The sequence below is a fragment of the Macaca nemestrina genome, chromosome 2 (assembly GCF_043159975.1).
Source record: "Macaca nemestrina isolate mMacNem1 chromosome 2, mMacNem.hap1, whole genome shotgun sequence".
In the NCBI taxonomy this organism is placed as follows: domain Eukaryota; kingdom Metazoa; phylum Chordata; class Mammalia; order Primates; family Cercopithecidae; genus Macaca; species Macaca nemestrina.
Genome location: NC_092126.1, coordinates 44,345,609 through 44,371,671, shown reverse-complemented (window position 1 = coordinate 44,371,671; position 26,063 = coordinate 44,345,609). Strand labels below are relative to the sequence as shown.

The 26,063-nt window shown below is 43.4% G+C and overlaps 1 protein-coding gene across 1 annotated transcript in view; it reads right to left on the bottom strand.

Annotated features, from left to right (window-relative positions):
* Nucleotides 1–3,674: 3,674 nt before the first annotated feature.
* Nucleotides 3,675–26,063, bottom strand: part of LOC105469988 (G protein-coupled receptor kinase 7) — a 40,483-nt gene continuing 18,094 nt past the window's right edge. Inside the window, exons 3-4 of the mRNA XM_011721653.2 lie at nt 14,728–15,002; nt 3,675–5,391 (exon numbers count right to left, since the gene is read on the bottom strand). Coding sequence (XP_011719955.1) covers nt 5,055–5,391; nt 14,728–15,002 — 612 coding nt within the window. The 3' untranslated portion in view covers nt 3,675–5,054. The remainder of the gene's footprint in view (nt 5,392–14,727; nt 15,003–26,063) is intronic.

Genomic DNA, 26,063 nt, shown 5'->3' with positions numbered 1-26,063 from the left:
ATCTGGTAGACTTTAATGATTTCAAAAGATATGCCTTGCAATTTCTGAGAAGCAAAAATTGTTGAATCATTTCACATTTATGCCTGATTACCTAAATGAGAAACATGTTAAAATTTATATTCAGGCCGGGTGTGGTGGCTCATGCCTGTAATCCCAGCATTTTGGGAGGCCAAGGCAGGTGGGTCATGGGAGGTCACAAGTTCAAGACCAGCCTGGCCAACATGGTGAAACCCCGTCTCTACTAAAAACACAAAACACTAGCTGGTGTGGTGGCAGGCTTCTGTAATCTCAGCTACTTGGGAGGCTGAGGCAGGAGAATCACTTGAACCTGGGAGGTGGAAGTTGCAGTGGGCCGAGATTGTACCATTGCACGCCAGCCTGGGCAACAAGAGCAAAGTTCTGTCTCAAAAAAAAAAATTATATTTAAAACAAAAAGTTGAGGCTGGGTGCAGTGTCTCACACCTGTAATCCCAGCACTTTGGGAGGTTGAGGCGGAAGGATCACTTGAAGCCAGGAGTTCAAAAGACCTGTCTGGGCAACATAGTGAGACCCCATATCTAAAAAAATTAAAAATAAAAATTAAAAATTGGGAACAATTTTTAATGCTTTGTGGCTTGCAAAGGTAAAATCAATAACTTCATACTATTTCCTGTAAAAACATCATTCATCTTTTCTGCCTTTCACAGCTGTTCTCAGCCCCTTCCAGCAGTTTATTAACTCCATCTCCTCATTTGAGAAACAAACATTCAAAATAATCCCTGATAAACTGGAAGAAAAAAAATGACTTCTCCCTGGTTCTTCTTTGTATAAATATTTAACTCAGATATGTGTTTATTTCCCCCGATATTTCATTATGTTTAATGAGCTTTTCTATTAAAATATAAGGTCATTTTAACTTTTAAAAAATAAGCAAGCATCATGTCTTTTCTTTTTCTTTTTCTTTTTTTTGAGATGGAGTCCCTCTCTTGTCGCCCAGGCTGTAGTGCAGTGGTGTCATCTTGGCTCACTGCAACCTCCACCTCCCAGGTTCCAGCAATTCTCTGCCTCAGCCTCCCAAGTAGCTGGGATTACAGGTGCCCGCCACCACACCCAGTTAATTTTGCTGTATTTTTAGTAGAGACGGGGTTTCAGCATGTTGGCCAGGCTGGTCTTGAACTCCTGACCTCATGATCCACCCGCCTCAGCCTCCCAGAGTGCTGGGATTACAGGCATGAGCCACCATGCCTGGTCCAGCATCATGTCTTTTCAAAAATTACATCCTTCCTTTGATGAGGCATCTGGCTGCATCTGATTTAAATCTTTCCTTAACCTCCACAACACCCTGCACCTATCCCTTTGCATTTCTCTACCCTCCAACATTTAACCTCCTGTGTCAGGCCTGCCCCTCACCTGCCTATGTCATGGCGACCCTCCTGCACTCAGACTTGATCCAGATGGGAGCCCACATATGACAGAGAGGCCTGGGAGCAGCCTCGGACTCTAACTTCCCCACTCATTCTACTTAGATTTTTCTTTTATTTTGTACAAAAATTTTCCTTCCCAAGCACTTCCAGGGACCCAGATCTCTTTCTTCTCTTATTTCCTGTAGAACTTTTCATTAAGGCATCTTGGTTCAGGCCTTAGTGGTTTTGTCCCCTGATCATTCCCTCTCAACCCACTGTTACTGGCCACAGTCTTCAACAGATTATGCCCCTACTGTGTGCAAGTCATGCACTACTGGCTTCATATAGATGATTTCTGGTCTTCACAACAATCCTGTGAAGCTGTGGGACTTGAGGTACAAAATCTCTATGAGCTTCCATTTCCTGATTTAAAATGTGAATATTAACACAACAGGAACCTACATTCTGTATTCCATACCACACTACCTTTCTTACATGGTTGTCTTTTCTCTATGGTGTCCCCAGTGCCACACAGTGTATAATTAGATCTCAAGACACAATTACTTGGTGATTTTTATTTACTATTTTTATAATTATTGACTACTGCTATGGTTTGGGTCTGTGTCTCCACCCAAATCTCATGTAGAATTGTAATCCCCAATGTTGGACGAGGGGCCTGGTAGAAGGTGATTGGATCATGGGGGCAGATTCCCCCCCTTGCTGTTCTCATGATAATGAGTGAGTTCTCACGAGATCCAGTTGTTTAAAAGTGTGTGGCCTTTGTCCCCACCTTCTCCGTTCTGCGGCCATGTAAGACATGACTGCTTCCCCTTTGCCTTTCGCCATGACTGTAAGTTTCCTGAGGCCTCCCCAGCCATGCTTCCTGTATAGCCTGTGGGACTGTGAGCCAATTAAACCTCTTTTCTTTATAAATTACCCAGTTTTAGGAATTTTTTTTTTTTTTTGAGACAGTCTTGCCCTGTCACCCAGGCTGGAGTCCAGTGGGTACAATCTTGGCTCACTGCAACCTCCTCCTCCCAAGTTGAAGCAATCCTCCTGTCTCAGCCTTCCTAGTAGCTGGGATTACAGGCACACACCACCACACCTGGCTAATTTTTATATTTTTAGTGGAGACACGGTTTCACCATGTTGGCCAGGCTGGTCTCGAACTCCTGACCTCAGGTGATCTGCCTGCCTTGGACTCCCAAAGTGCTGGGATTGCAAGCATGAGCCGCCAATCCTGGCCTCAGGTATTTCTTTACAGCAGTGTGAGAATGGATTAATACAACTACTTATTCAATTATTTTCCTGAGTTAGTTCTAAGACATAAAACAGATTTCCATTTAAACCTTATTGAAAGCAGAGGCAATTCACACTAAGGAACCAATGCAACAAGACATTTTTATTTTTTTATCTCTCCAATTTTTTTGTCCTTTTTAAAACTGAGATATTTATCTTTAATTATTAGTTTGCATTTGTCCCTCTGCCAGCTTTAAGGCATAATCAACAAATAAACACTATGTTGTTTTTAAATGTCTATAAAGCCCAATCCTGAGAACTCTACCATTGGAGTGCTCTGGTTAATTGGATTTCTGTTAATCACCAATCGGTTTTTTGTTAAAAGGGACTTGTTCAAAACTTAACCAAACTTTAATTTACTTTCTTACCTCAGGAAAAAAAAAAAGAAAATCTCCTGGGCATACTTGTATCCTGCTTTGGTGACACAGAACTCTAAGCATCCTAGGTTAGGATTTGGAGCATTAGGGAGCATGCTGAGGATGGAAGGGGAGTGGGAAAGTGAGCCACAGGTGCACGCCTAGGCCTCAACTGTCAGAGGGCTTCTTCTTAACTTGTTCCAGGTATGGTTAATGCTGTCTTGTAGATGAGTATTACTGTTAGCTGGATTCCCATTAACCAACATTTTTTTGACCGACACTTTTGCAGTTTTCGAATCCCTAACTCAAGGGACAAAACTTTTTAATTGACTTCAGCCAGGTTTTTTTACCACTGGGATAAATTTAGATTTTATTATGCACACACACATCCTTTTAAAAAATATCACCCAGCTTTATATTTGTATCCCAAATATTTTTTCGCAGCTGTAGAATTCTCACCTCGGCTGTGCTTTTGAGAAGTGCTAATTCTACCATACAGTGCTGGCTGGGCAGCCACTTGAAATGAGGGCTACTATTTTTTCAATTCAATTTCTTTTCTTTCTTTCTTTTTTTTTTTTTTTCTTTTTGAGACAAGAGTCTTGCTCTTGTTGCCCAGGCTGGAGTGCAATGGCACGCAATCTTGGCTCACTACAACCTCCGCTTCCTGGGTCCAAGCAATTCTCCTGCCTCAGGTTCCCGAGTAGCTGGGATTCCAGATGCACACCACCACACCGGGCTAATGTTTGTATTTTTAGTAGAGACGGGGTTTACACCATGTTGGCCAGGCTGGTCTTGAACTCTTGACCTCGTGATCCATCCGCCTCGGCCTCCCAAAGTGCTGGGATTACAGACATGAGCCACTGCACCTGGCCTGTTCAACTCAATTTCTAAGCCCATAGGTCTCCTTCAGGCTTTGAAATAGCCAAGAGACCAAGCTCCCAAGATATGTGTGAGAAACTAAAGTGTGCAAGGACAAGAGAAGCTCTAAGATGAATAGATTGTCTTGTTTCATTTATACTGCAATTGCTAAAATGACATGCTTTGGGGACATTTGAAAAGTTGCCATCAAAATGTATGATTGAAGTTTTGAGCAACCAAAATAAGATCGAATGTAATAACATTCACATGTGCATGGCAGTGCCTGCCAAACTGCTGCACAGTAGACTCACTTGGGGAGCTTCTGAAATTCTAAATGGTCAAGCTGTTCCCATAGCTGGGAGTGGGGATCCGAATGTCTGTGGATGGGAGTCAGGCATTCATTTTTTAAAAGATCCCTAGATGATTCCAAAGTTCAGCAGAGTTTGGGAACCGATGGCATATGGTAGTACGAGTTTACCATATTACTTAAAGGACTCAACTAACTTTACAGAATGCTTTACTTCACAGACCTCATGGATGTTTACATTTAAAATGCTTCAATATGATGATAGTAAATTGTTTCCAAAAAATTGTGAAAGAAACTGTCAGTGAAATTGAAAATTATTCTGTGATCTAAAACATTGCCAAAATATTGTAACCCACTCCTTTTTAGAGGGAGAATGTCAGGAACATTTGTTTCCAGCTTCAAAATCCTTTTTATAAGTATAGAAGCAGGAGAAAGATGAAGGGAAAAAAAGATCTAAACAAAGAAAAACTAAAATGATTATTTACTAAGAACTGCAAATGCTCATTTTCTGGGCACACCACAAAGTTCCATTCTCTGTTCCTAGGACTTTGCGTAATACACAGGGACACGATGGTAAAAGGCTGATGCTTTCAGTTTATCAAAATAAACCTGAGTGTTCCTTTTCCCAGCCCTCAGTGAAAACTGAGACTTTACTCATCTTTATGAAAAAAGAAAGAGAAAGAAAATAAAATGTGTCCTAGTAGTGAGCTTGCCTGTCCTTTGAATTGTTTTGTGGTCGCGATGTCGCCCTCCTAACTGATTATCCCTCATTCCACAGATTTCCACGTGTTGGGAACATTCGAGGATTATGTCAGCCGAGACTCCTGCCACCTGTCCGGTAAAGAGAGCAATTTACAGTAACAAACACACGCCAGACTTGGATGAATTACCCTCCCCACAACCCGTAGGTCTGTTGGGGTCATTCAGTTCCTCAAACAGTCCCGTTTCTATAATTTCTTCCTGCCATGCTATAGGAACAGCACCTGTTGCAAAGTTTTTGAAGAACTGCTTATCTTTGTCATCAAATTCCACCCCCCGAACCTCAGAGAAATCATCAATTTCACCGATGTCTTTGGCATAAACCACTGAAGGGTCTGGCACAAATGGGGGTTCAATTAGGCCGGCTTCTAGGCGAGGAAAGTTGATCGTTTTAAAGAAATGATGTTTCCTGGGATCATCAGACTTTTCTCTGTGAAGAAAGGAGACATCAGCCTGAGACAGAGTTAACAAACCAAAATGGGACACGTTCTAACAATACAAAGTGTGTAGCATTCTTTTCTTACATTTTATTTTAATTGCAAAGACAATATAATAACATAAAGAATAACTGAAAAATAATAGCTTTTGAAATCACCCCAAATTCCCATATAAATAGACAGCACTCTCATTATTTGTAGACAGCTTTCACCTGTAGATGCAATTTTTAAATAGTGAAGCTTTGGACATGACTTTTATTCTTGGTGTTTCAAGGAAATACTAGGAAAGTTCTGTAGAACCACACCTGCTTGCCTGCAGCTTCCAGTCATTGCCTTTTCAGGGTCACACAGAACAAGTTAAGCATATCTCTGTCCCACACAACCACCACTCCCATTTTAAAAGGCGGCACTCGTATCTCTTTATTGGTAATATGATATGATTTCCAGAAGCCCCACTTACCTCCCCAACTGCCACAATAATCTTGGTGTTATTTCTTTAAAGACTTAAAAAAATCCATTAGCAATTTGCAGTAGTAGGAATTAGCATAAATTTAGTATTCAACACTATGATTATTATTATCAAACCCTCCATCTCTATGCTAGAAATTATTCCAGTATCTAAAGAAAAAAGCATGTTCCCAACTGTGTAACCTCTATTATTAATATTAGTTATCTATTGCTGTGTAACAAATTGCTCCAAAATTTAGTGCCTTAAAACAACAAACATTTATTATCTCACGGCTTCTGAGGGTCAAGAATCTGGACATGGCTTAACTGGGTGTCTCTGTCTCACAGTCTCTTCTGAGGTTGCAGTAAAGCTGCTGGCTGAGACTGTGGTCTCATCTGAAGGCTCAGCTGAGGCTGGGGGATTTGCTTCCAAGCTCACTCATGTGGTTATTGCAAGCCTCCATCCCTTATCACATGAGCCTTCACAGGGCTGCTTTAAAACATTGCAGCTGGCTTTCCCAAGGTCAGTGATCACACACAGACACACACACACACACACACACACACACACAGAATGCTCAAAATAGAAGCCATAGTTTTTTTAATAATCTAATCTTAGAAGTGACATCTCATCACTTCTGCCATATTCTATTTCTTATTGAAGGAAGACCACACTTAAGGTAAAGGGATCATACATGGGTATGAATGCCAGGATGTGGGGATCATTGGGAGCCATCTTAGGGGCTGCCTACCATACTCCTCTTAGTTACTCTTAAATCTAGGTTTTTTTTTTTTTTTTTTTTGAGATGGAGTCTCGCTCTGTGGCCCAGGCGGGAGTGCAGTGGCCGGATCTCAGCTCACTGCAAGCTCCGCCTCCCGGGTTTACGCCATTTTCCTGCCTCAGCCTCCGAGTAGCTGGGATTACAGGCGCCCGCCACCTCGCCCAGCTAGTTTTTTGTATTTTTTAGTAGAGACGGGGTTTCACCGGGTTAGCCAGGATGGTCTCGATCTCCTGACCTTGTGATCCACCCGTCTCAGCCTCCCAAAGTGCTGGGATTACAGGCTTGAGCCACTGTGCCTGGCCAAATCTAGGTTTTAACAAAATAAAAAGTGGGCTGTTTTGTGGCATCAGATTCAAAATTTTTTTTTTCCTCTAAAAAATGTGAATAGCCAGATGCGGTGGCTCATGCCTGTAATCCCAGCACTTTGGGAGGCCGAGGTGGGCGGATCACGAGGTCAGGAGATCGAGACCATCCTGGCTAACACCGTGAAACCCTGTCTCTACTAAAAATACAAAAAATTAGCCGGGTGTGGTGGCGGACGCCTGTAGTCCCAGCTACTGGGGAGGCTGAGGCAGGAGAATGGCATGAACCCGGGAGGCAGAGCTTGCAGTGAGCTCATTCCAGCCTGGGTGACAGAGTCAGACTCTGTCTCAAAAAAACAAACAAAAAAAAATGTGGATAGATTTCCTGGTCTGATTGAGAAACATCTTCTACATACAAGTGGCCAACAAATATATCAAAAAATGCTCATTATCACTGATCATCAGATAAAAGTAAATTAAAACCACAATAAGATACCATCTCACACCCGTCCGAATAGCTATTACTAAGAAGTAACAAAACAAACAAACAAACAAAAAAACAGCCAGGCACGGTGGCTCACACCTGTAATCCTAGCACCTTGGGAGACCAAGGTAGGCAGATTGCTTGAGCTCAGGAGTTCAAGACCAGCCTGGGCAACATGGTGAAACCCCATATCTACTAAAATACAAAAAATTAGACAGGTGTGGCGGCGTGTGCCTGTAGTCCTAGCTACTCAGGAGGCTGAGGCAGGAGAATTGCTTGAATCCAGGAGGCGGAGATTGCAGTGAGCTGAGGTCGTGCCACTGCACTCCAGCCTGGGTGACAGAATGAGATTCCGTCTCAAAAACAAACAAAAAACAAACGAAAAAATACCAACCAACCAACAAACCAACCAACCAAACAAAAACATATTGGAGGGGCTGCACAGAAAAGGGAATGCTTACACACTGTTGATGGGAAGGTAAATTAGTTCAGCCATTCTGGAAAGCAGTTTGGAGATTTCTCAAAGAACTAAAAATAGAACTACCATTTGACCCAGCAATACTATTACTGGTATATACCCAAAGGGAAATAAATTGTTCTACCAAAAAGACATACACTCATATGTTCATCACAGCACCATTCACAATAGCAAAGACATGGAATCAACTAAGGAGTCCATAAATGGTGGATTGAATAAAGAAAATGTGGTATATACACAATATGGAATAATGTGCAGTCATAAAAAGGAACAAAACCATGTTCTTTTCAGCAACATAGAAGCAGCTGGAGACCATTTTCCTAAGTGAACTAACATAGAAACAGAAAACCAAGTACCGCATGTTCTCACTTATAAGTGGGAGCTAAACATTGGGTAAACATGAACGTAAAGATGGGAACAATAGACACGGGGGACTACTAGATGTTTTGGGGGTGGGGCAAGGGTTGAAAAACTATCTATTGAGTATTGTGCTCACTACTTGGGTGGTAGATTCAATTGCATCCAAAACCTCAGCATTACACAATATGTCTTTGTAACAAACCTGCACATATACTCCCTGAATCTAAAATAAAAGATTTTTTTTTAAAGAAATGTCTTCCTTTTAAAAAAAGTCAATTTCTGCCATAAGTTAACCTTAATAGAAATTAATCATATTAATGGTCCATCCTTTACATTTTCCATTCAAGATATCAAAAAGCTTTTTGGGAAAGGATTGAGAGTTTGCCCCATATATTCCCTTCGGAGATTCCCCACTATGTCAGATGATAACGACAACAGACTCTGCCCAGCAAGATGACTAAAGGCAATATCCAATAATGGCACAACTAATAACAAGAATGAGGATAACTGACATTTATTCAGGGCCTACTCTCAGTTAATACAACATTCAGCTCTTCATTATATTATTACATTCAACCAGTACAACAGCCCTGTCTCTAACTCCTGTATTTTTGACTCCTTATGTGCTTCTGTATTCATGAATAACTGTGCATCTGAGGAAGCCACAGTAAATAGGTGACTTTTTCAAAGGAAAATTTATAATTAAATTTTATTCTGAGAAGAGAAACTTAATTGGAGGCATCTGATGATCCAGTGATTCCTTGGGTTCTTGTTCTGTGACCCAGCCCTACCCACTTCCAGAAAGGTCTATCTGGAACTTCGTGGACTTTTCCCACTGTGTATGGAGACCTGGATCAAAGGTGCTACAAGGGGTGTCTTTTCTCCCAAAGTCTCTACCAAGTCTCCACCAACTGAAAGAAAGAAAATGCAGGCTTGCCATCTACCAGAACCGACTGCCCCAGTGTCTGCATGGTTTACATCTTGTAGGTTAAGAGCCTTGAGGGAGAGTTACTGAGATACATGTAAGCTTCAAAAATAGATATTTAGGCCAGGCACAGTGGCTCACACCTGTAATCCCAGCACTTTGGGGGGCCGAAGTGGGTAGATCTCCTGAGGCCAGGAGTTTGAGACCAGACTGGCCAACATGGTGAAACCCTGTCTCTACTGAAAAATACAAAAATTAGTCAGGCGTGGTGGCACATGCCTATAATCCCAGTTACTTGGGAGGCTGAGGGAAGAGAATTGCTTCAACCTGGGAGGCAAAGGTTGCAGTGAGCCGAGATCGGGCTATTGCAGTCCAGCCTAGGTGACAGAGCAAGACTCTGTCTCAAAAAAAAAAAAAAGAGAGATTTTTTAAAAGTCAGGTTTATTGAGGTATAATTTACACAGAAACATTCACCTTTTAAAGGTATCAGATTTTTAAATGTGGCAGAAGGATAGAGCTAGAATGCCATCCAAATAGATCAGGAATGAGCCCCAGACCTGCATGTCTCAAAAGAGAATGAAGGCATTGGAATGGGAGTAGGTGCCACAGGGAAGGTACTTGCATCGCTTCCATGACCACTGGCAGACATGAATTGAACACACCGTACCAGGGGTCAAAAGGGCCCTTAAAAACTCAGTCTAAGCAGTAAATGGAGACTGCCCAGGAGCTTGGTAACCTTGGGAGACTTGCCAGACCAGTCTTTACATCAGGATGAACAGTTCTCACATAGCATCTCAAGCCCACCACGCCCAGGGAGCCTTGGTTTGTCCATCAGTGGTGGCTGACTGCAGCCCTTTTGCAACTAATTATAAAAGACAAGGAAACCATGGGTCACTTTGAGGTTTCCTTTATGTTCTTCAATAACCCAACGACAATCCCCTGGAGGGCAGGATTCATGCCTTGTATACCTTTTCCCAAGAAATGTCTGTGGGTGCTGCTGCTACCAGTGAAGACTGGGCTTTCCCATCTCCATTCCTTGTTCTTGTGGCTGGGCCACCACAAAGATGATGTCTTTGATCTCTTGCACTAGCAACTCCCACCACAGGTCTGTCATTAAAAGAGCAGGCTGATTATTTCACTCTTGCATCTTTCCCTGGCAGTTCTGTGCAGGGCTCTTTTGGCCCATCATTGTGCGGTGCACTTTGAACAAATAGGAGAGGCTGTTGCTGGAGGCATTATCTTTTGTAACAGCCAAAGTGGCAGCTGCAGGGAGGACTTCTGCTCATTGGAGTGGAATATATTTCAGAGCATTAACAGAGGCTCTCGTATTATGGAACCCCACACAGAGATTACAATGGATTTTCTTATAATAGTCAATGAAGCAAAGATACCACCTGCCCATACATGAGGCCCACAAGGGAATTTGGTCTGCCAAGAACAGTAGGTATTGGCATGAAATTGTGTGTTGGAGAAGCACTTAAGTCAGAGACTTTCACGATTATTTGCTCTTGTTCTGCTGCACTGGCTCACCAGAATAAAACCTGCAGAAACCTAAGTGGTCTTCACCATTTATTTCATTGGAAGACCCTGTAGTTGATTCCATCTGGAGCCCCTGGAGATGCTCAGAAAAGCTTTTGGCTTCTCTGCAAAATTAACTCCCAGACCCATAAAGGCAAAGAAGGTAATCCTTTTCAGTGATGTCTAAAGGAGAAGGGTTCTTAATTCATTTCAAATGCTTAAGAAGGCAACAGGGAGGGAGCATTTGAACTCCGCTGTGTAACATGCTGTCGAGGCATTTGCCTTGGGTTGGAGGATGCCCACTACATTAATCCAACGTGATCTCATTTGATTAAATTTTTTAAAAATATAAAGAGTTGAAATAAAAATGTTGGAAGATTCTGCAGTTATAGAGGCTGTAAGAAAAAAAAATGTTGCAAGATTTTCTGTTTCACTGAACAGCTGTTTTTTATATGCCTTTTCTCTAATGTTGTAAACAGTCTTATTCAAAACAGTCACAACAACAGATGCTTTATTAGAAAGGCTTTGCTTGAGGAAGCAGCTTCAGGCAGTGACCAGTGTTTAGTATGCTTTAAAGTGGTGTTTACAGTGCTTTAAGGTTGCATTTTCATGAAGTTTGTTAATATTTCATTTTGTAAATCCAAAGTCTGCTTATAGAGTATTAAGATTTATTTTATTTTATTTTTATTTTTTAAATTTTTTCCTGAGACAGAGTTTTGCTCTTGTTGCCCAGGCTGGTGAACAGTGGCGTGATCTTGGCTCACTTCAACCTCCGCCTCCCAGGCTCAAGCGATTCCCCTGCCTCAGCCTCCTGAGTAGCTGGGATTACAGGCACCCGCCACCGCACCTGGCTAATTTTTTGTATTTTTAGTAGAGACGGGGTTTCATCATGTTGGCCAAGTTGTTCTTGAACTCCTGACCTCAGGTGATCCACCCACCTCGGCCTCCCAAAGTGCTGGGGTTACAGGCGTGAGCCACCGCGCCCAGCCAAGATAGATTTTAAATCAAACGTGGGAATCGAGGCATCCAAGTGGGTGTTTTTCCCTTCGGGGAAGTCATCTAAAGAGACTTTCCTCCTGACTCAGCCACTGCTCCCGCACCCTCGGATACTCACTGAAGACCATGAGGGTAGAGATTGTTAGTGATTGTCAGTGGTCACCATATCCTATTTGATTCTCACTCCTGGGCACGCAGAAGACACTAGTCAGCCCCCTCACTCGTAGGCAGGATCCGAGGATGAGTTCTGGTCAACGGAATTGTGTGTGAAGCATGTGGGATCGAGACTATCCCGGCCAACATGGTGAAACCCTGTCTCTACTAAAAATACAAAAATTAGCTGGGTGTGGTTGTGGGTGCCTGTAATCCCAGCTACTCGGGAGGCCAAGGAAGAAGAATTGCTTGAACCTGGGAGGCTGAGATTGCAGTGAGCCAAGATTATGCCATTGCACTCCAGCCTGGGCAGCAGAGTGAGACTCTGTCTCAAAAGCTAATAATAATAATTTGTAAGTCTCCAATAACTGAATGTAAGAGGGTAAGAGGGTAGAGAATGTGTTTCCTCCCTGACAATGTGTGAGTGTACACATATAAATCTCTCTGAGAAGGAGAGAAAGAGAGAGGGAGAGAGAGGAAGGGAAGGAGGGATGGGGAGAGAGAGAAAGAGAAGGGGAGACAGAGAGAGAGAGAGAAAGAGAGAGAGAGATTTCATTTAGGGCTTTGTAAATCCAAAGTCTGCAGGGTAGTTTAGCACACTGGAAACCCAGGGAAGGATCGCAGTTTGACCCCAAAGGTGGTTTGCTGGCAGAATTCCCATTTCTTCTGGGTAAGTCAGTCTTTTCTTATTAAGGCTTTCAACTGATTGAATCAAGCCTATCCACGTTATGGACAGTCATCTACTTTACTCAAAGTCTACTGATTTAAATGTTAATCTCATCTAAAAATCTGCCCAGAAATATCTCAATAATATTTGGCCAAATATCTGAGTACTGTGGCCTAACCGAGTTGACACATAAAATTAACCATAATACCCACAATCTCCTCATTTTATATATGAGGATATTGAGATTCAAGGAAAGCAATTCAATTGCTTGAGGTAAAATAACCAGTCTATAGCAGAACTGGGACTTGAATCTATTGTGAATCTAAAGCTCTTGATTTTCTCCCTACACAACATAGTCACTCAATGCCAAGGGTCTTTTCACAGGCCAACTTTTACTTCTTTTTTTCTTCTATAGAATCTTTTTTTTAGAGACAGGGTCTTGCTCTGTCATCCATGCTGGAGTACAGTGGCATGATCATAGCTCACTGCAGCCTTGAGCTCCTGGGCTCAAGTGATCCTCCCACCTCAGCCTCTTGAGTAGCTGGGACTACAGGCATGCATTCCTACACCTGGCTAATATTTTTATTATCCGTAGAGGCAGGGTCTCTCTATGTTGCTTAGGCTGGTCTTGAACTCCTGGACTCAAGTGATCCTCCCACCTTGGCCTTCCAAAGTTTTAAGATTACAGGCATGAACCACTGCGCCCGGCCTTCTAAAATAGCTTAATCTTATTATTATATCATAAACCATAAAACTTGGCTTCAATTTTAACAGCTGGCAACATCATTTGTGCTCATGTAAATATTTTTTGAAGGACTGATGATATGCTACGGGAGACATTTGAAAGGAACAGAATTTTCCAGAGCTATGACTATCAGTACTGGTAGTTTTATGTTTTTATTTTAATTATTATTACCATTATTATTATTTTTATTATTTTGAGACAGAGTCTTGCTCTGTTGCCCAGGCTGGAGTGCAGTGGTGCAATATCGGCTCACTGCAACCTCTGCCTCCTGGGTTCAAGTGATTCTCGTGCCTCGACCTCCCGATTATCTGGGATTACAGGCGGCTGCCACCACTCCTGGCTAATTTTTTGTACTTTTAGTAGACATGGGGTTTCACTGTATGTTGGCCAGGCTGGTCTTAAACTCCTGACCTCAGGTAATCCGCCACCTCTACCTCCCAAAGTGCTGGCGTGAGCCACCATACCTGGCTCACAGGTGTGAGCCATTGTGCCCAGCCTGTTTGAATTATTTTTGAATAGATAATGTATGTAACAGTGTTAAGTACCTTCACACTACGTCGTTGTGCAACCAGAACTCTTCATTTTGTAAAACAGATAATTTATACTCATTAAACAATTCCCATTTCTCCTCCCCTTAACCCCAGGAAACTGCCGTTCTACTTACTTTCTTCTTTTTTGAGATGGAGTCTCGCTCTGTCACCCAGGCTGGAGTACAGTGGCTCGATCTCAGCTCACTGCAACCTCTGCCGCCTGGGCTCAAGCGATTCTCCTGCCTCAGCCTCCCGAGTAGTTGGGATTATAGGCACCTGCCACCATGCCTGGCTAATTTTTGTAGTTTTATTAGAGACGGGGTTTCACTGTCTTGGCCAGGCTGGTCTTGAACTCCTGACCTTGTGATCCACCTGCCTCGGCCTCCCAAAGTGCTGGGATTACAGGCATGAGCCACCCTGCCCTGACTTCTACTTTCTGTCTCTATGAATTTGACTACTCTAGGTACCTTATGTAAGTGGAATCATGCAATATTTGTTTTGTTTTATGACTGCATGTGATTTTAATACATTTATTTACTCAACATGGTTCAAGATGCAAAAGAAACTAAGGTGATACAGTGAAAATTCTTATTTGCATCCCCATCCCCAGCCCCCAATTTCCCTTCATCTGACATAACCAATCCTATAAATTCTTTCAAATATTCTATATAACCATTTGAATTATGTATTCTTTTTTCTTTTTTTTAACACAAGCTGTTTTGCACCTCACTTTTCCACCTTAAAATACATCTTGGAGATCGTTCCACAGAAAGTGCTCATAGTGTTTGAAAGTATTAGAAATATTTAACCATATAATATGCAAGTAAAAATAGGAAAATCATAATACTTAATTCCAAGATGTTGCCACAAATCAAAAGTATTCTCCCAATCCCTGTGGACAATACTGGTGTCAGCAATCCTCTCTGTTACATGCTAGTTTACCTGCTTCCTAAGCGTTGCTCTGGTTTCTTAGCCAAGAAGAGCCTGCAAATATCTTTTGCTTCCTCTGTGAAGTTATCATGCTGGAATTTGACCTCGTCTTGCAGAGTTCTTTGCTTTAGATCCTCTTTACTGACCTTTTCCTTGTAATCTTTGAATGGTGTTCGTCCAGCAACCATTTCATAAATGCTGCATCCCATGGCAAACCAGTCCACAGGATAGGAATAACTTACCTTTTCCATTAGGATCTCAGGAGCCATGTAACCATTGGTTCCAGCCTGTAACATCCCAAACAAAAAACAAGACAACACAGAACAAAGACAATAAGGTGAGTGCAGCAGACACTGCTGACTGCCTACCTAATACATATTCTCCTTTTCTTCCCTTGTTCAGGGAACCCTATTTGTTTGGAGTGGCAATGTGTCTAACCTATTCCTTTTGCTGCTTTCCCAGCAGCTTTGGGTGCAGCCAGGGGAGGCCATGAGATTCATTTTGGCCAATGAGATAGAGTTGGTGGCTAAGGTCATCAAGAAAAGGGAAGCCGTAGCTGCTCTTGATGTGGGAAAATCTGTTACCTCTCTTAGGCTCATCACCTCATCTTTAAGATGAAAAGTTCAAGTGGATGTCTGTAAGATCCCCTAAGCTTTGCCTTTCTTAAAGTTCACAGATAATAGAAAATTAGATGCATATGATTTTTTTAAGGTTGAGCACTTTATTACTAATATTAAATGTTCATATATTGTCTAGTCTATGATGTTTCTTATTCTATGTGCCATGTAATAACATTAACATCACACACACTTCTGCCTGCCTGTCTCTGCACTGAATAATTAACACTGTCATTTTAATTGAGGAAATTCCGCACACACATGAAATTTCATTTTACATGCATGACTATGTATTACAGGCACACTTCTACTGACAATGTATGCCAAATGATCATTAGATTAAATATATATACATATTCACTATATATACATACATACTTATTTCTATATATAATACATATAAATTTATATATGCTTGTATGTATGATAAATTACACATAAAATTTACTATCTAAATCATTTTGCAGTGTAAGTTCAGTAGTGTTAAGTACATTCTCACTGTTGTGCAACCAATCTCCAGAACTACTCATCTTGTAAAACTGATAATTTACACTCATTAAACAACTTGCCATTCCTTCTCCCCTCAACCCCAGGCAACCACCATTTTACTTTCTCTCTCTATGAATTTGACTACTCTAGGTGCCTCATATAAGTGGAATCATGCAATATTTGTCTTTTTACGGCTGCATTGATTTTAATTCATGTATTTACTCAACAAATATTTAATGAAATCTGCAACACACCTTGCAATTTTAAGGTATATATTTACTTCAGATTTTTTTTTTGTTTTGAGATGGAGTCTCGCTGTGTCACCCAGGCTGGAGTGCAGTGTCCTGATCTCAGCTCACTGCAACCTCTACCTCCCAGATTCAAGCCATTCTCCTGCCTCAGCCTCCCAGGTAGCTGGGATTATAGGCGCCCACCACCGCACCTGGCTAATTTTTGTATTTTTCGTGGAGATGGGGTTTCACCATATTGGCCAGGCTGGTCTTGAACCCCTGACCTCAAGTGATCCTCCCACCTCAGCCTCCCAAAGTGCTGGGATTACAGGTGTGAGCCACTGTGCCTGGCCGACTCGGACTTTTCGGAAAGCAATATGACAGAGAGCAATGGGAAACAAAAAGTAACAAACTGTTCCTGTCTTTCAACCAGATTATCTAACTTTGGAGTATGTACCTCAAAGAGACTCAGAAGAAAGAAAAAGGAATCTATATTGAGATGTTCATAACTTCATTAATTCAGAATGGTCACAAGCTGGAAACACCCAAAGGTCCATCAATAAGATGATAAACAGAGTCTATTGTTAATACCAAGAAATTTATATATGTAATGATTGTCACCCACTGATTACAACTATGCATTTCAGTACTTCAGGAAAGGTTGGAAAAGTTGGGTGCAGTGGTGTATGCCTGTAGTCCCAGGTACTCAGAAGGCTGAAATGGGAGGATCCTTCATTGAAGGAGTTCGAGGCTGTGGTGCGATAGGCAAACCACAGCACTCCAGCCTGGGTAACTTAGTGAGACCCTGTCTCTATGAAGAAAACATTAGGAAGTGTTGAGCTGTGCATTAGGTGTTTTATTTCTAGTTGCTTAAGTATTTTTTAATGTAAGGCTTTAGAAATATAAAATTTCATGGATAATTTCCACATGGTTCACAACAACGAAAAAACATAAACAATCCAAGTACTGATGAAGAGTGATTGGCCTGAACAAGAAAGTTCTGGAAGTGACTAGGGTCTAACGGGTGTGCATGAGTCAGCATGGCACTGCTGTTTTCAGAGAAGCTGGTGTATAATTTGGGTGACCATATGTTCCGGTTTGCTTGGGACAGTCCCGGTTTACATCTGTTGCCCTGGCATCTTGTCCAGTTTTGCATTTGTCCAGACCAGAGTCCTGTAGGCACCTCTGAGGCCCAGGATACAGTCTTACTCATCTTTGTCTCCAAATCCAGGCGTTTATCACAGGGCCTCACCTGGTGCATGCCATGTTTTTAATTAAATAACCACGAAGACGGTGACTAGATGTTTTCCATTCATTATGCAGAAAACATTTGTTGAGTCATGCCCCGCAATGAGTTGCAGGGATACCGAGACCTGTAAGGCCTGGCCCCCGCCCTTGAGGATTTAGAGACTGGTAGAGACAGACAGTCAGAAGGTTGATTCAATAGAGTGTGGAGCACGTGCAGAGGGGCCCACGGGGTCGGTGTGTGCATGTGTACGTATGTGATTGTGTGTGTGTGATTGTGTGTGTATATGAGTGTGTGTTTGTGTGTGTGTGTGAGTGTGGGTGTATGAGTATGTGTGTGTATGTGAGTGGGTGTATGTATATGTGTGTGTATGTGTGTATACATGTGTCAGTGTATGAGTGTGTGTGAGTGTATGTGTATGTGCGAGTGTGTGTGTGAGTGTGGTGTGTATGTGTATATGTGAGTGTGTGAGTATGTATATGTGTGTGTATGTGCATGTGAGTGTACGTGAGCATATGTGTATGAGAGCATGTGTGTATGTGTGCATGTGTATGTGAACGTGTATGTATGTGTGCCTGTGTGTATGTGCATGTGAGTGTGCGTGCGTATGTATGTGTGTATGTAGGTGTGAGCATATGTGTGAATGTACATGTGTGTATGTAAGCATATGTGTATGAGAGCATGTGTGTATGTGTGTGTGCATGTGTGTGTATGTGAGTGTATGTATGTGTGTGTATTTGAGTGTATGTATATGTGTGTATGTGAGTGTGTGTATATGTGTGTGTTATGTGTGTATGTATGTGAGTGCGTGTGAGTGTGTGTGTGTGTGTTGAGAATACTTCACTGAAGAGCCACAGTTGGCCTGAATATGAGGGAAACACCTAGAAGGCTATCCAGGTAATGAACATGTGCAAGAGATGGAGTCAGAAAAAGTGTAGGGTATTCAGGGAGCTTTAAGGAATTTGGTGTTTCTAGAATACATGATCTGGGGGATGCCATGGAGGGAGGGGAGATGGGATTGAGAAACTGTATTCTTAGGTAGCAAAATCTATTCCCAGTCTCCCTTTTCCCTTGCCTCCCTCTATCACAAAATGCCAGATGACGAAAGACAACATCTCTCCCAGCCTCCTTGGCACAGAGGATAGTGATATGAGATAGATTTGAGAGGTGTGCAAGCTGAAGGTGCAAAGGCTTGGAAAAAAGAGAAGTGAGTTTACTCGAAAATAAAAGATGTAAGATTGATTAAATGGATGCATAGAGAGGATGGATAGATAGATGGACATTTGATTAAGCAAATCTAGTAAAATGCTAATGATATACAAGGAATATTATTTGCCATAGAAAGGAATGAAGTACTGGCCGGCAGTGGTGGCTCACGCCTGTAATCCCAGCACTTTGTGAGGCTGAGGCGGGCAGATCACGAGGTCAGGAGTTAGAGACCAGCCTGGTCAACATGGTGAAAACCCGTCTCTACTAAAAATACAAAAAATAGCCGGGGGCGCCTGTAATCCCAGCTGCTTGGGAGGCTGAGAGAGGAGAATCGCTTGAACCTGGTAGGCAAAGGTTGCAGTGAGCCGAGATGGCGCCATTGCACTCCAACCTGAATGACAGAGCAAGACTCTGTCTTGGGGGAGGGGAGGATGGGGAAGAAAGGAATGAAGTATTGATATACATGCTTCAACATGGGTGAACCTTGAAAACATGCTAAATGGAAGAAGCCAGTCACAAATGACATATACTGCATGATTCCATTTATACGAGGTGTCTAATATAGGCAATTCCATAGAGACAGAAAATAGATGAATGGTTGCTTGGGGATGGAAGTGCAGAGTAATGGAAGTGACTGCTAAAGGATATGGGATTTCTTTTGGGGGTGAAGAAAATATTTTAAAATCGATTGTGGTAATGTTTGCACACCTCTGTAAATGTACTAAAAACCGGTACTTTTTGTTTTTCCTTTGAGACACCTGTCGCCATCTGGAGTGCAGTGGTGCAATCTTGGCTCACTGCAGCCTCCACCTCCTGGGTTCAAGCGATTCTCCTGCCTCAGCTCCTGAATAGCTGGGACTACAGGTGTGCACCACCATGCCCGGCTTTTTTTTTTTTTTTTTTTTTTTAAGTAGAGACAGGGTTTCACCATGTTGGCCAGGCTGGTCTTAAACTCCTGACCTCAAGTGATCCATCCTCCTTGGCCTCCCAAAGTGCTGGGATTACAGGCGTGAGCCACTGCGCCCAGCCAGTACACTTTAAATGAATGGTTTTTATGGTACTTAAATCGTATCTCAATAAAGCTGTTAAAATGTCAATGATAAACTCTAGGTAATGGGTATTTCAAAGGTGCTTGTGTGAAATTCTTTCAACTTTGCTGTATGCTTGGAAGTTTTTATAATAGAATATGCAGAAGGGAAAAGGAGAGTGAGGGAAGGGGGATGTGATGCCCAGCTGGCTGCTGGTTCATCAGGCACAAGGGACTCTTCTGGAAGGGACACAAGGAGGAAGCACAGGAGAGAGTAGACGAGGGAGATGCAGCTGCCCAGTCCTTCCCATCTCCCGTTTCCATTGCTCAAGGATTATCCGAAGAGCTGTATTGCCTGACATGTCATCCAGTTGATTAGCAGCTGCCCAGGAAATAAGGCTCCATACCCTACAGGATGATATTTCATCCAGTTCTGAAAGTGGAGGGGCAACCCAGCCTAGATGTGCTGCTGACAGAGAGCTGTCCAAGAGGGACAGAAAAGGAGGCAGTAGAGGGAATGTAGAAAGGTGCGTGAGGTTTGTGGTCCAGTACACCAATCTGACGAAATTTCTCAAGGACATACTTTGATGTGGGGCTTTTTTCATCCATGGTGCTGGCTATCATGGCTATCAGCTGGCCACTCAATCCAGACACCAGTGGCTGTCTGTGCTGGGAAATTATGTCATACTATTTGTGTGGTGTGTGTGTGTGTGTGTGTGTGTGTGTGTGTGTCAGAGCGAGAGAAAGAGAGTTTCACTCTGTCACCCAAGTTGGAAGTGCAGTGGTTCAATCGTGGCTCACTGCAGCCTTCACCTCCCAGGCTCAAGCAATCTTCCCACTTCAGCCTCCTGAGTAGCTGGAACCACAGGTGCATGCCACCATGCCTAGTTAATTTTTTTTTTTTTTTTTTTTGGTACAGATGGGGTCTCTCTCTGCTTCCCAGGCTGGTTCTGGGGTCCTCCTGCCTTGGTCTCTCAAAGTGCTGGGATTACAGGCATGAGCCACCACATCCAGCCTCGCATAGTATTTCTTTGATCATTTTCTCCCTTCCATTTTGTCTCTTCTCTTTTTTTCAGAAATATTGAACTTATTATCCTTTATGTTTCTTACCTTTTGCTCCTAATGTCCACTTCTATCTCTTATTTCTTTTTGAGGGGCATGGGGGGAGACTTCCTCTATTTTTTCTCCAATTCTTCTATTTTTAAAAAAGTATTTTATTATGGGAAACTTCAAATATATACAAATCAGAGGTAGAATAATAAACCCAAAGTAGTCTTCACCTGGCTTCAACAGTTACCCACACATGGCCAATATTGTCTCACCTATGTCCCTTCCCACTTCTCCTGACTGTTCTAGTCATGCATCATTTATATTTCACTATGAATCTCTAAAAGATAAGGTCACTTAGAAAACACACCAAAACAAAGCGCTACAATAACATTATCTCATTTAAAAAATAAGAATAATTATTTAATATGATCTGGACATATTTGTATACCAACTGTCCTATAAACTTTTAAAAGTAAAATTTAAACTTAAATCATACAATCATTTAAACAATCATTAAACTTTTGTTTAAATTTGGATCAAATGTGGTTCATACAATGTATTGTGGTTCATACAATGATTGTCTCTTAAATCTCTTTTATAGGCTCCTCCTCTGTCTTTCTTCCCCACCTCGCAAGTTTTTGTTGAAAAAAAGGGGCCAAACTGTAGTTTCCCACAGTCAGATTTTGCTGACTGCATTCCTGTGGTGCCATTTAACATGTTCCTCTCTTCTGTGCATTTCTTGTAAACTGATGGCTAGATATAGAGGCTTAATTCTTCTACTGAACTTTTCATTTTTGTCCATATGATGTTATTGATATGTAATTAACATACAATAATGTGTACAGTTCTTAGATATTCAGCTCAATGAATTTTCATAATTAAATACACCCTCATAAATACCACCCAAACAAGATATAAAACATTTCTGTCTGTCCAGAAAGTTCCCTTGTGCCCCTTGCCAGTCAGTCCTCCCCACTTCTCAGGCAAACACTTTCTGATTTCTGTTACTATAGATTAGTTTTGTCCGTCCTTGAATGTTGTATAAATGGAATTGTATAGTACGTATTCTTTCGTGTCCAACTTAATGTGTTTAACACATCTTTAAGATTTGTCCATGTTTTTCTGCAAATATATTTACATATTTTTTATTTCCAAATGTCCTTGTTGTTCTGTGAATGTTCCTCAATTTATAGCATTTGTTCTTGTTTCATGGAGGCCTTATCTTCTCTTTAATCTCAAAAGATAATAATTATAAGCTTTAAAAAATGATCTCTTCTAGTCCCTACATCGTTCCTGTTTTCTACAAGTTCTTTTCCTCTGATTGTTTTGGTTCTGTTGTTCATTTTGAAGAGTGCTTTTTTTTTTTTTTTTTTTTTACAAACGACAATTGATCTTTGTCTATTCATTCATATTTAAGAGTGAAGCACCAAAAAGCTGACTATAAACTTTGTGGTATCCAGCTTATCAACTGATGAGAGGGATCAGGTGGGATATCTCCATTCCCCACCTGAGAAGTATCAGCCTGCCTGCTTTCATTCAGGGAACTGAGATGGGAAGGAGCTGACGGTCTCCCTGAATATAGTATTTCACTTCCCACAGCTCTCCTTTGGGCCTCATGTTCTCAGGTCCTGCTTCTCTCCGGTTCTTTATGACTCTGCTGGGGTGCAGAGGCATAAAGAAAGACTATAAACAACATCCAAATGAAGTTAAGTCCGTGGCAGTCAGTAAGTTCTACTCAGCAACATTTATTGTGAGCTTGCTCTGTGTGGCACCCATCCAATAAGCACATTTCAAAGGTGAGTGACATTAAGGATTAAATGTACTAATGAGGATACTGGATAAACCTAAGTTGCTCAGTAGAAGGTGTAGGGTGAAAGTGGACAACACACCTTGCCATGAACAAAGGATTGTGAAACACATGCTGAGAGAAAAATTGGAAATAATAATGGAAAACATTATTGAGTGCTTATTCCATGCTAAATATTTTCTGTAGTGCTTTATGTGAATTCCTCATTTGATCTCCATAATAACCCTATGAGATTGCGGTCATTTTGCAGATTAGGAAACTGAGCCATAGAGAGGTTAAATCTGGCCTAAGATCACCAACCCGAGAATCACACACGGGGTGCACCTTTTTTTTTTTTTTGAGACTGAGCCTCACTCTGTCACCCAGGCTAGAGTGCAGTGGCACAATCTCGGCTCACTGCAACCTCCGACTCCCGGGTTCAAGTGATTCTCCTGCCTCAGCCTCCCAAGTAGCTGGGATTACAGGCACCCGCCACCACGCCCAGCTAATTTTGTATTTTTAGTAGAGACAAGGTTTCACCATGTTAGCTAGGCTGGTCTCGAATTCACGACCTCCAGTGATCCACCCGCCTCGGCCTCCCATGGGGCTGCGATTACAGGTGTGACCCATCACACCTGCCCTGGACTGCACTTTTAACTACTATATTATTCCACCTCTATGGAAGCAGGTGAAGTAACTTTTTCTTATCCCTCCAAGTTCCCTTCAGGATTTCTTTTCTCCCTTGTAGAGTGCCCTTCTTCCCTCTCCCTATCTGCCTAGTACTAAGTCCTTGATCTTTAGCATTCTTGCTAAAGATGTTTCCCTTCCCCTTATCCCAGTGAATTCTTTGCCTGTCTCAGGCTGGCTTGGTTGCTCCACACAGCAGAGGGTTCTGGGAGATGGAACCAGACCCTGAGCCATGCTCTGCAGCCACCTCCCCAAGGAAATAAGTAAAGAATTGGCCTGCCATCTTTACAGCACTGTAGACTCCCTGGTGTAGTGGGAAGAGCATGAGACAGCATGCAGGAAGGCCTTAGATTCATTCCAAATAATTTTCAGGACTAAATTCACCTCTTGGTCCTAAAGACAGAAAATGTCAGCCATGGAACTTTGAAGGGCACCACCTCCTTGAAGAGCAGAGGTATTTCACTGAGGAGAATGGAATTAGAGGCGCACGCCAGACTTTAAGCACCCACATTCCATCGCAGCCTCCAGCTGAAAAAATTAATTGCCTGCCCTTTATGCCATTTGTCTTCTGCATGTGAACTGCCTCCTCAGAGTAGGGTGGGAGGAGAGAACACGCCAAGCAGCGTGGAGCAGGTCCAACCACGCTGACCTCTTACAGCTCAGTTTAACTCCTGCAGTTACACAGGGCCGTGTGCCTCCGTCTCAGCGGCATCAGAACCGTCTCATTCAGTGCATGTGACCAGAACCGCCATGCCCAGGGCTGTAGGGATTGCCCAAGTGTCAGCACCTCTTAGTGGAGGGGTGTGTGTGTGCGCGCGTTGTATCCCTTTCTGGGTTTTACCTTATTTTACTTTGGGTTTTATGGTGACCTTTCCAGACCCACACGGTCAACACCTGGTCAGGCAAAACCAAGTATACCCAGCATCGGGCGACATCGAGCATCAGACCTCACGGGGTTTAGGATGCCTGGCAGTGCCAGTGCCCCTCCCCCACCCCCTAAGGGGCAGCGGGAAGTCCTTCTAGTACAGTAATCTCAAGCGGATTGCTTAGTCCCATCAGGGCCACCTGTCACCTACAGGTGTCCAGACATTGGGGAAGGTAGACACCTTAAGGTGGGATTAAGATCCCAAGCCCGTCAGGACCTGTCCAGATACCGGCTACATTGTTCTTGCTGTTGAGTGCTGGCTTCTTCCAATGACCCTGTAGCTGTTACTCTCAACCGAACTGGCAGGGCCCAGTGGCCCTGGACAGAGTCCCAGTGTGGCTCTGGACAACCAGGAACCAGACTGTGACCTTCGCAGTGCAGAGAACAGGGAGGGGCTTCTGGTGGAGCTGAGAGGGCACAGTTCACATCTTAACAGTTTTACAAGTCCGTGAAAAAGTATGTGTGCGCGCAGGTCCTTCAAGGTCAAGGACAACCGCAACCCTCTAGCTCCCATTAAATCTGAAAACTTGGCAACCTTCAATTCCACTATCAAAAGAAATGGCCGTGTCGGCCCTTGGGGTGGCCGGGCCAGGCTGGATTAGCGACGCAGGCGGGGAAAAAGGAGCGGGAGAGGAAGCTCCGCGATCCGGCGCGGCCAAGCACACTGCCACGCCGAGCCAGAAACCGCCCGCGGATGCCTCTTCCCCCAGCTCATCACAAACCAGATCCAGTCGACAGCACAATCCAAACAGAAGAGGGAATCAGAATGTACATCTTTTGTTTGCCGTGGCAGGAGAACTGTTGAGCAGAGGAAAAAAACAAGCTGAGCTTAGCGCTATCAGCTGTTTCCTGGGGCTCGCTCCTTCCTTCCTCCGAGGGGGGCCTGGCCGCTTTGTTCTCGTTCCCAGCTGCTCCTCTGCGCCTTTAAGCAGTGGCCTTTGCAGACCTCAGAGGAATGCGGCCCTGGGACCCCAGGGGACTTAGCTCGAGGCTCCGCCCGCCCCGCGTGCTCGGCCCCAGGCCGCAGAATCAAGAGCGCAGCAGTGTCGCGCGGAGGCCGCTCCTGCCCCTGGCTTCGCTGGGCTCGCTTTCTGCCGCCACTTCCTGGGCGGGGAGGGCGCATCCCATCAGAGGCGGCTTCCTGCTCTTCCTGACACCCCTGGAAGGACACCCATTTCAGAGAGCCCACACAGCGAACCCAAAAGAGGGGTCCTCGCTATAACGCTTTTTGCAGGGATAGAGTCTGGGGTGAAATGTTGGTTTGCTGTGGTTCAGATCCCAGTTCTACCAGTTATAAGCTGGTCACCCACAGCCACTTACTCAACCCCTCTGAGCCTCAACAGTTCTTGCCTTATGGGACTGAGATGAAGATTAAAACGGTAAAACAGATTGGGTGTCGTCCCAAAACCTGGCGCACAGCAGGCCTGCTACCACAGTAGATATTAGCGGGTGTTGTTACCATGCCTGGGTTCTGGTTGTCTCAGGCAGGACAGCTACACAAGACTCCACCAGACCGAAAGGCAGGGTATGGCACATGGTCAGAGATCAATAGTTCCCATTTTTCACTTGAGCATGTTCTTCGGTGGTTTCTTGTGCTGTGAATCTCTCTGGTAGCAGGCTGAGGCATACTTTCCACGGTGCCTCTAAGATGCTCAGAAGAAAACCACAAATGAAACCTCACACAGCTGTGAGGAAGCAAGACAACTGTGAGTGTCTGCTTGACTCAACCCAGATGCAAGCTGCTCCCCCACTGCCCACTGCTGCAGCCTTGGGGTCCTGCAGGCTCCCTGTCCCTTACAGAGGACAAAGCACAGCTGCAGAGGTCACCTGAGCAACTGCAGTGCCTGTCAGGTGAGGCAGAAACAGTTGCAACAGTGGGGATTGTGACTGAAGGTCTGGCGCTTCTTGTACAATCATTTCTTGAGTGCCTACCAAGTGGCTGACCCTCGGCTAGGCATTCATCTACCTTGTTTCTTAATCTTCTCATCAATGCTAAAGGCAGGCAGTATTCAGCAGGCTCAGAGAAGCAGTCTGACTTGCCTAAGGTCATGTGCAGGGCTGTGGCCAGCCCATGCCGCACGT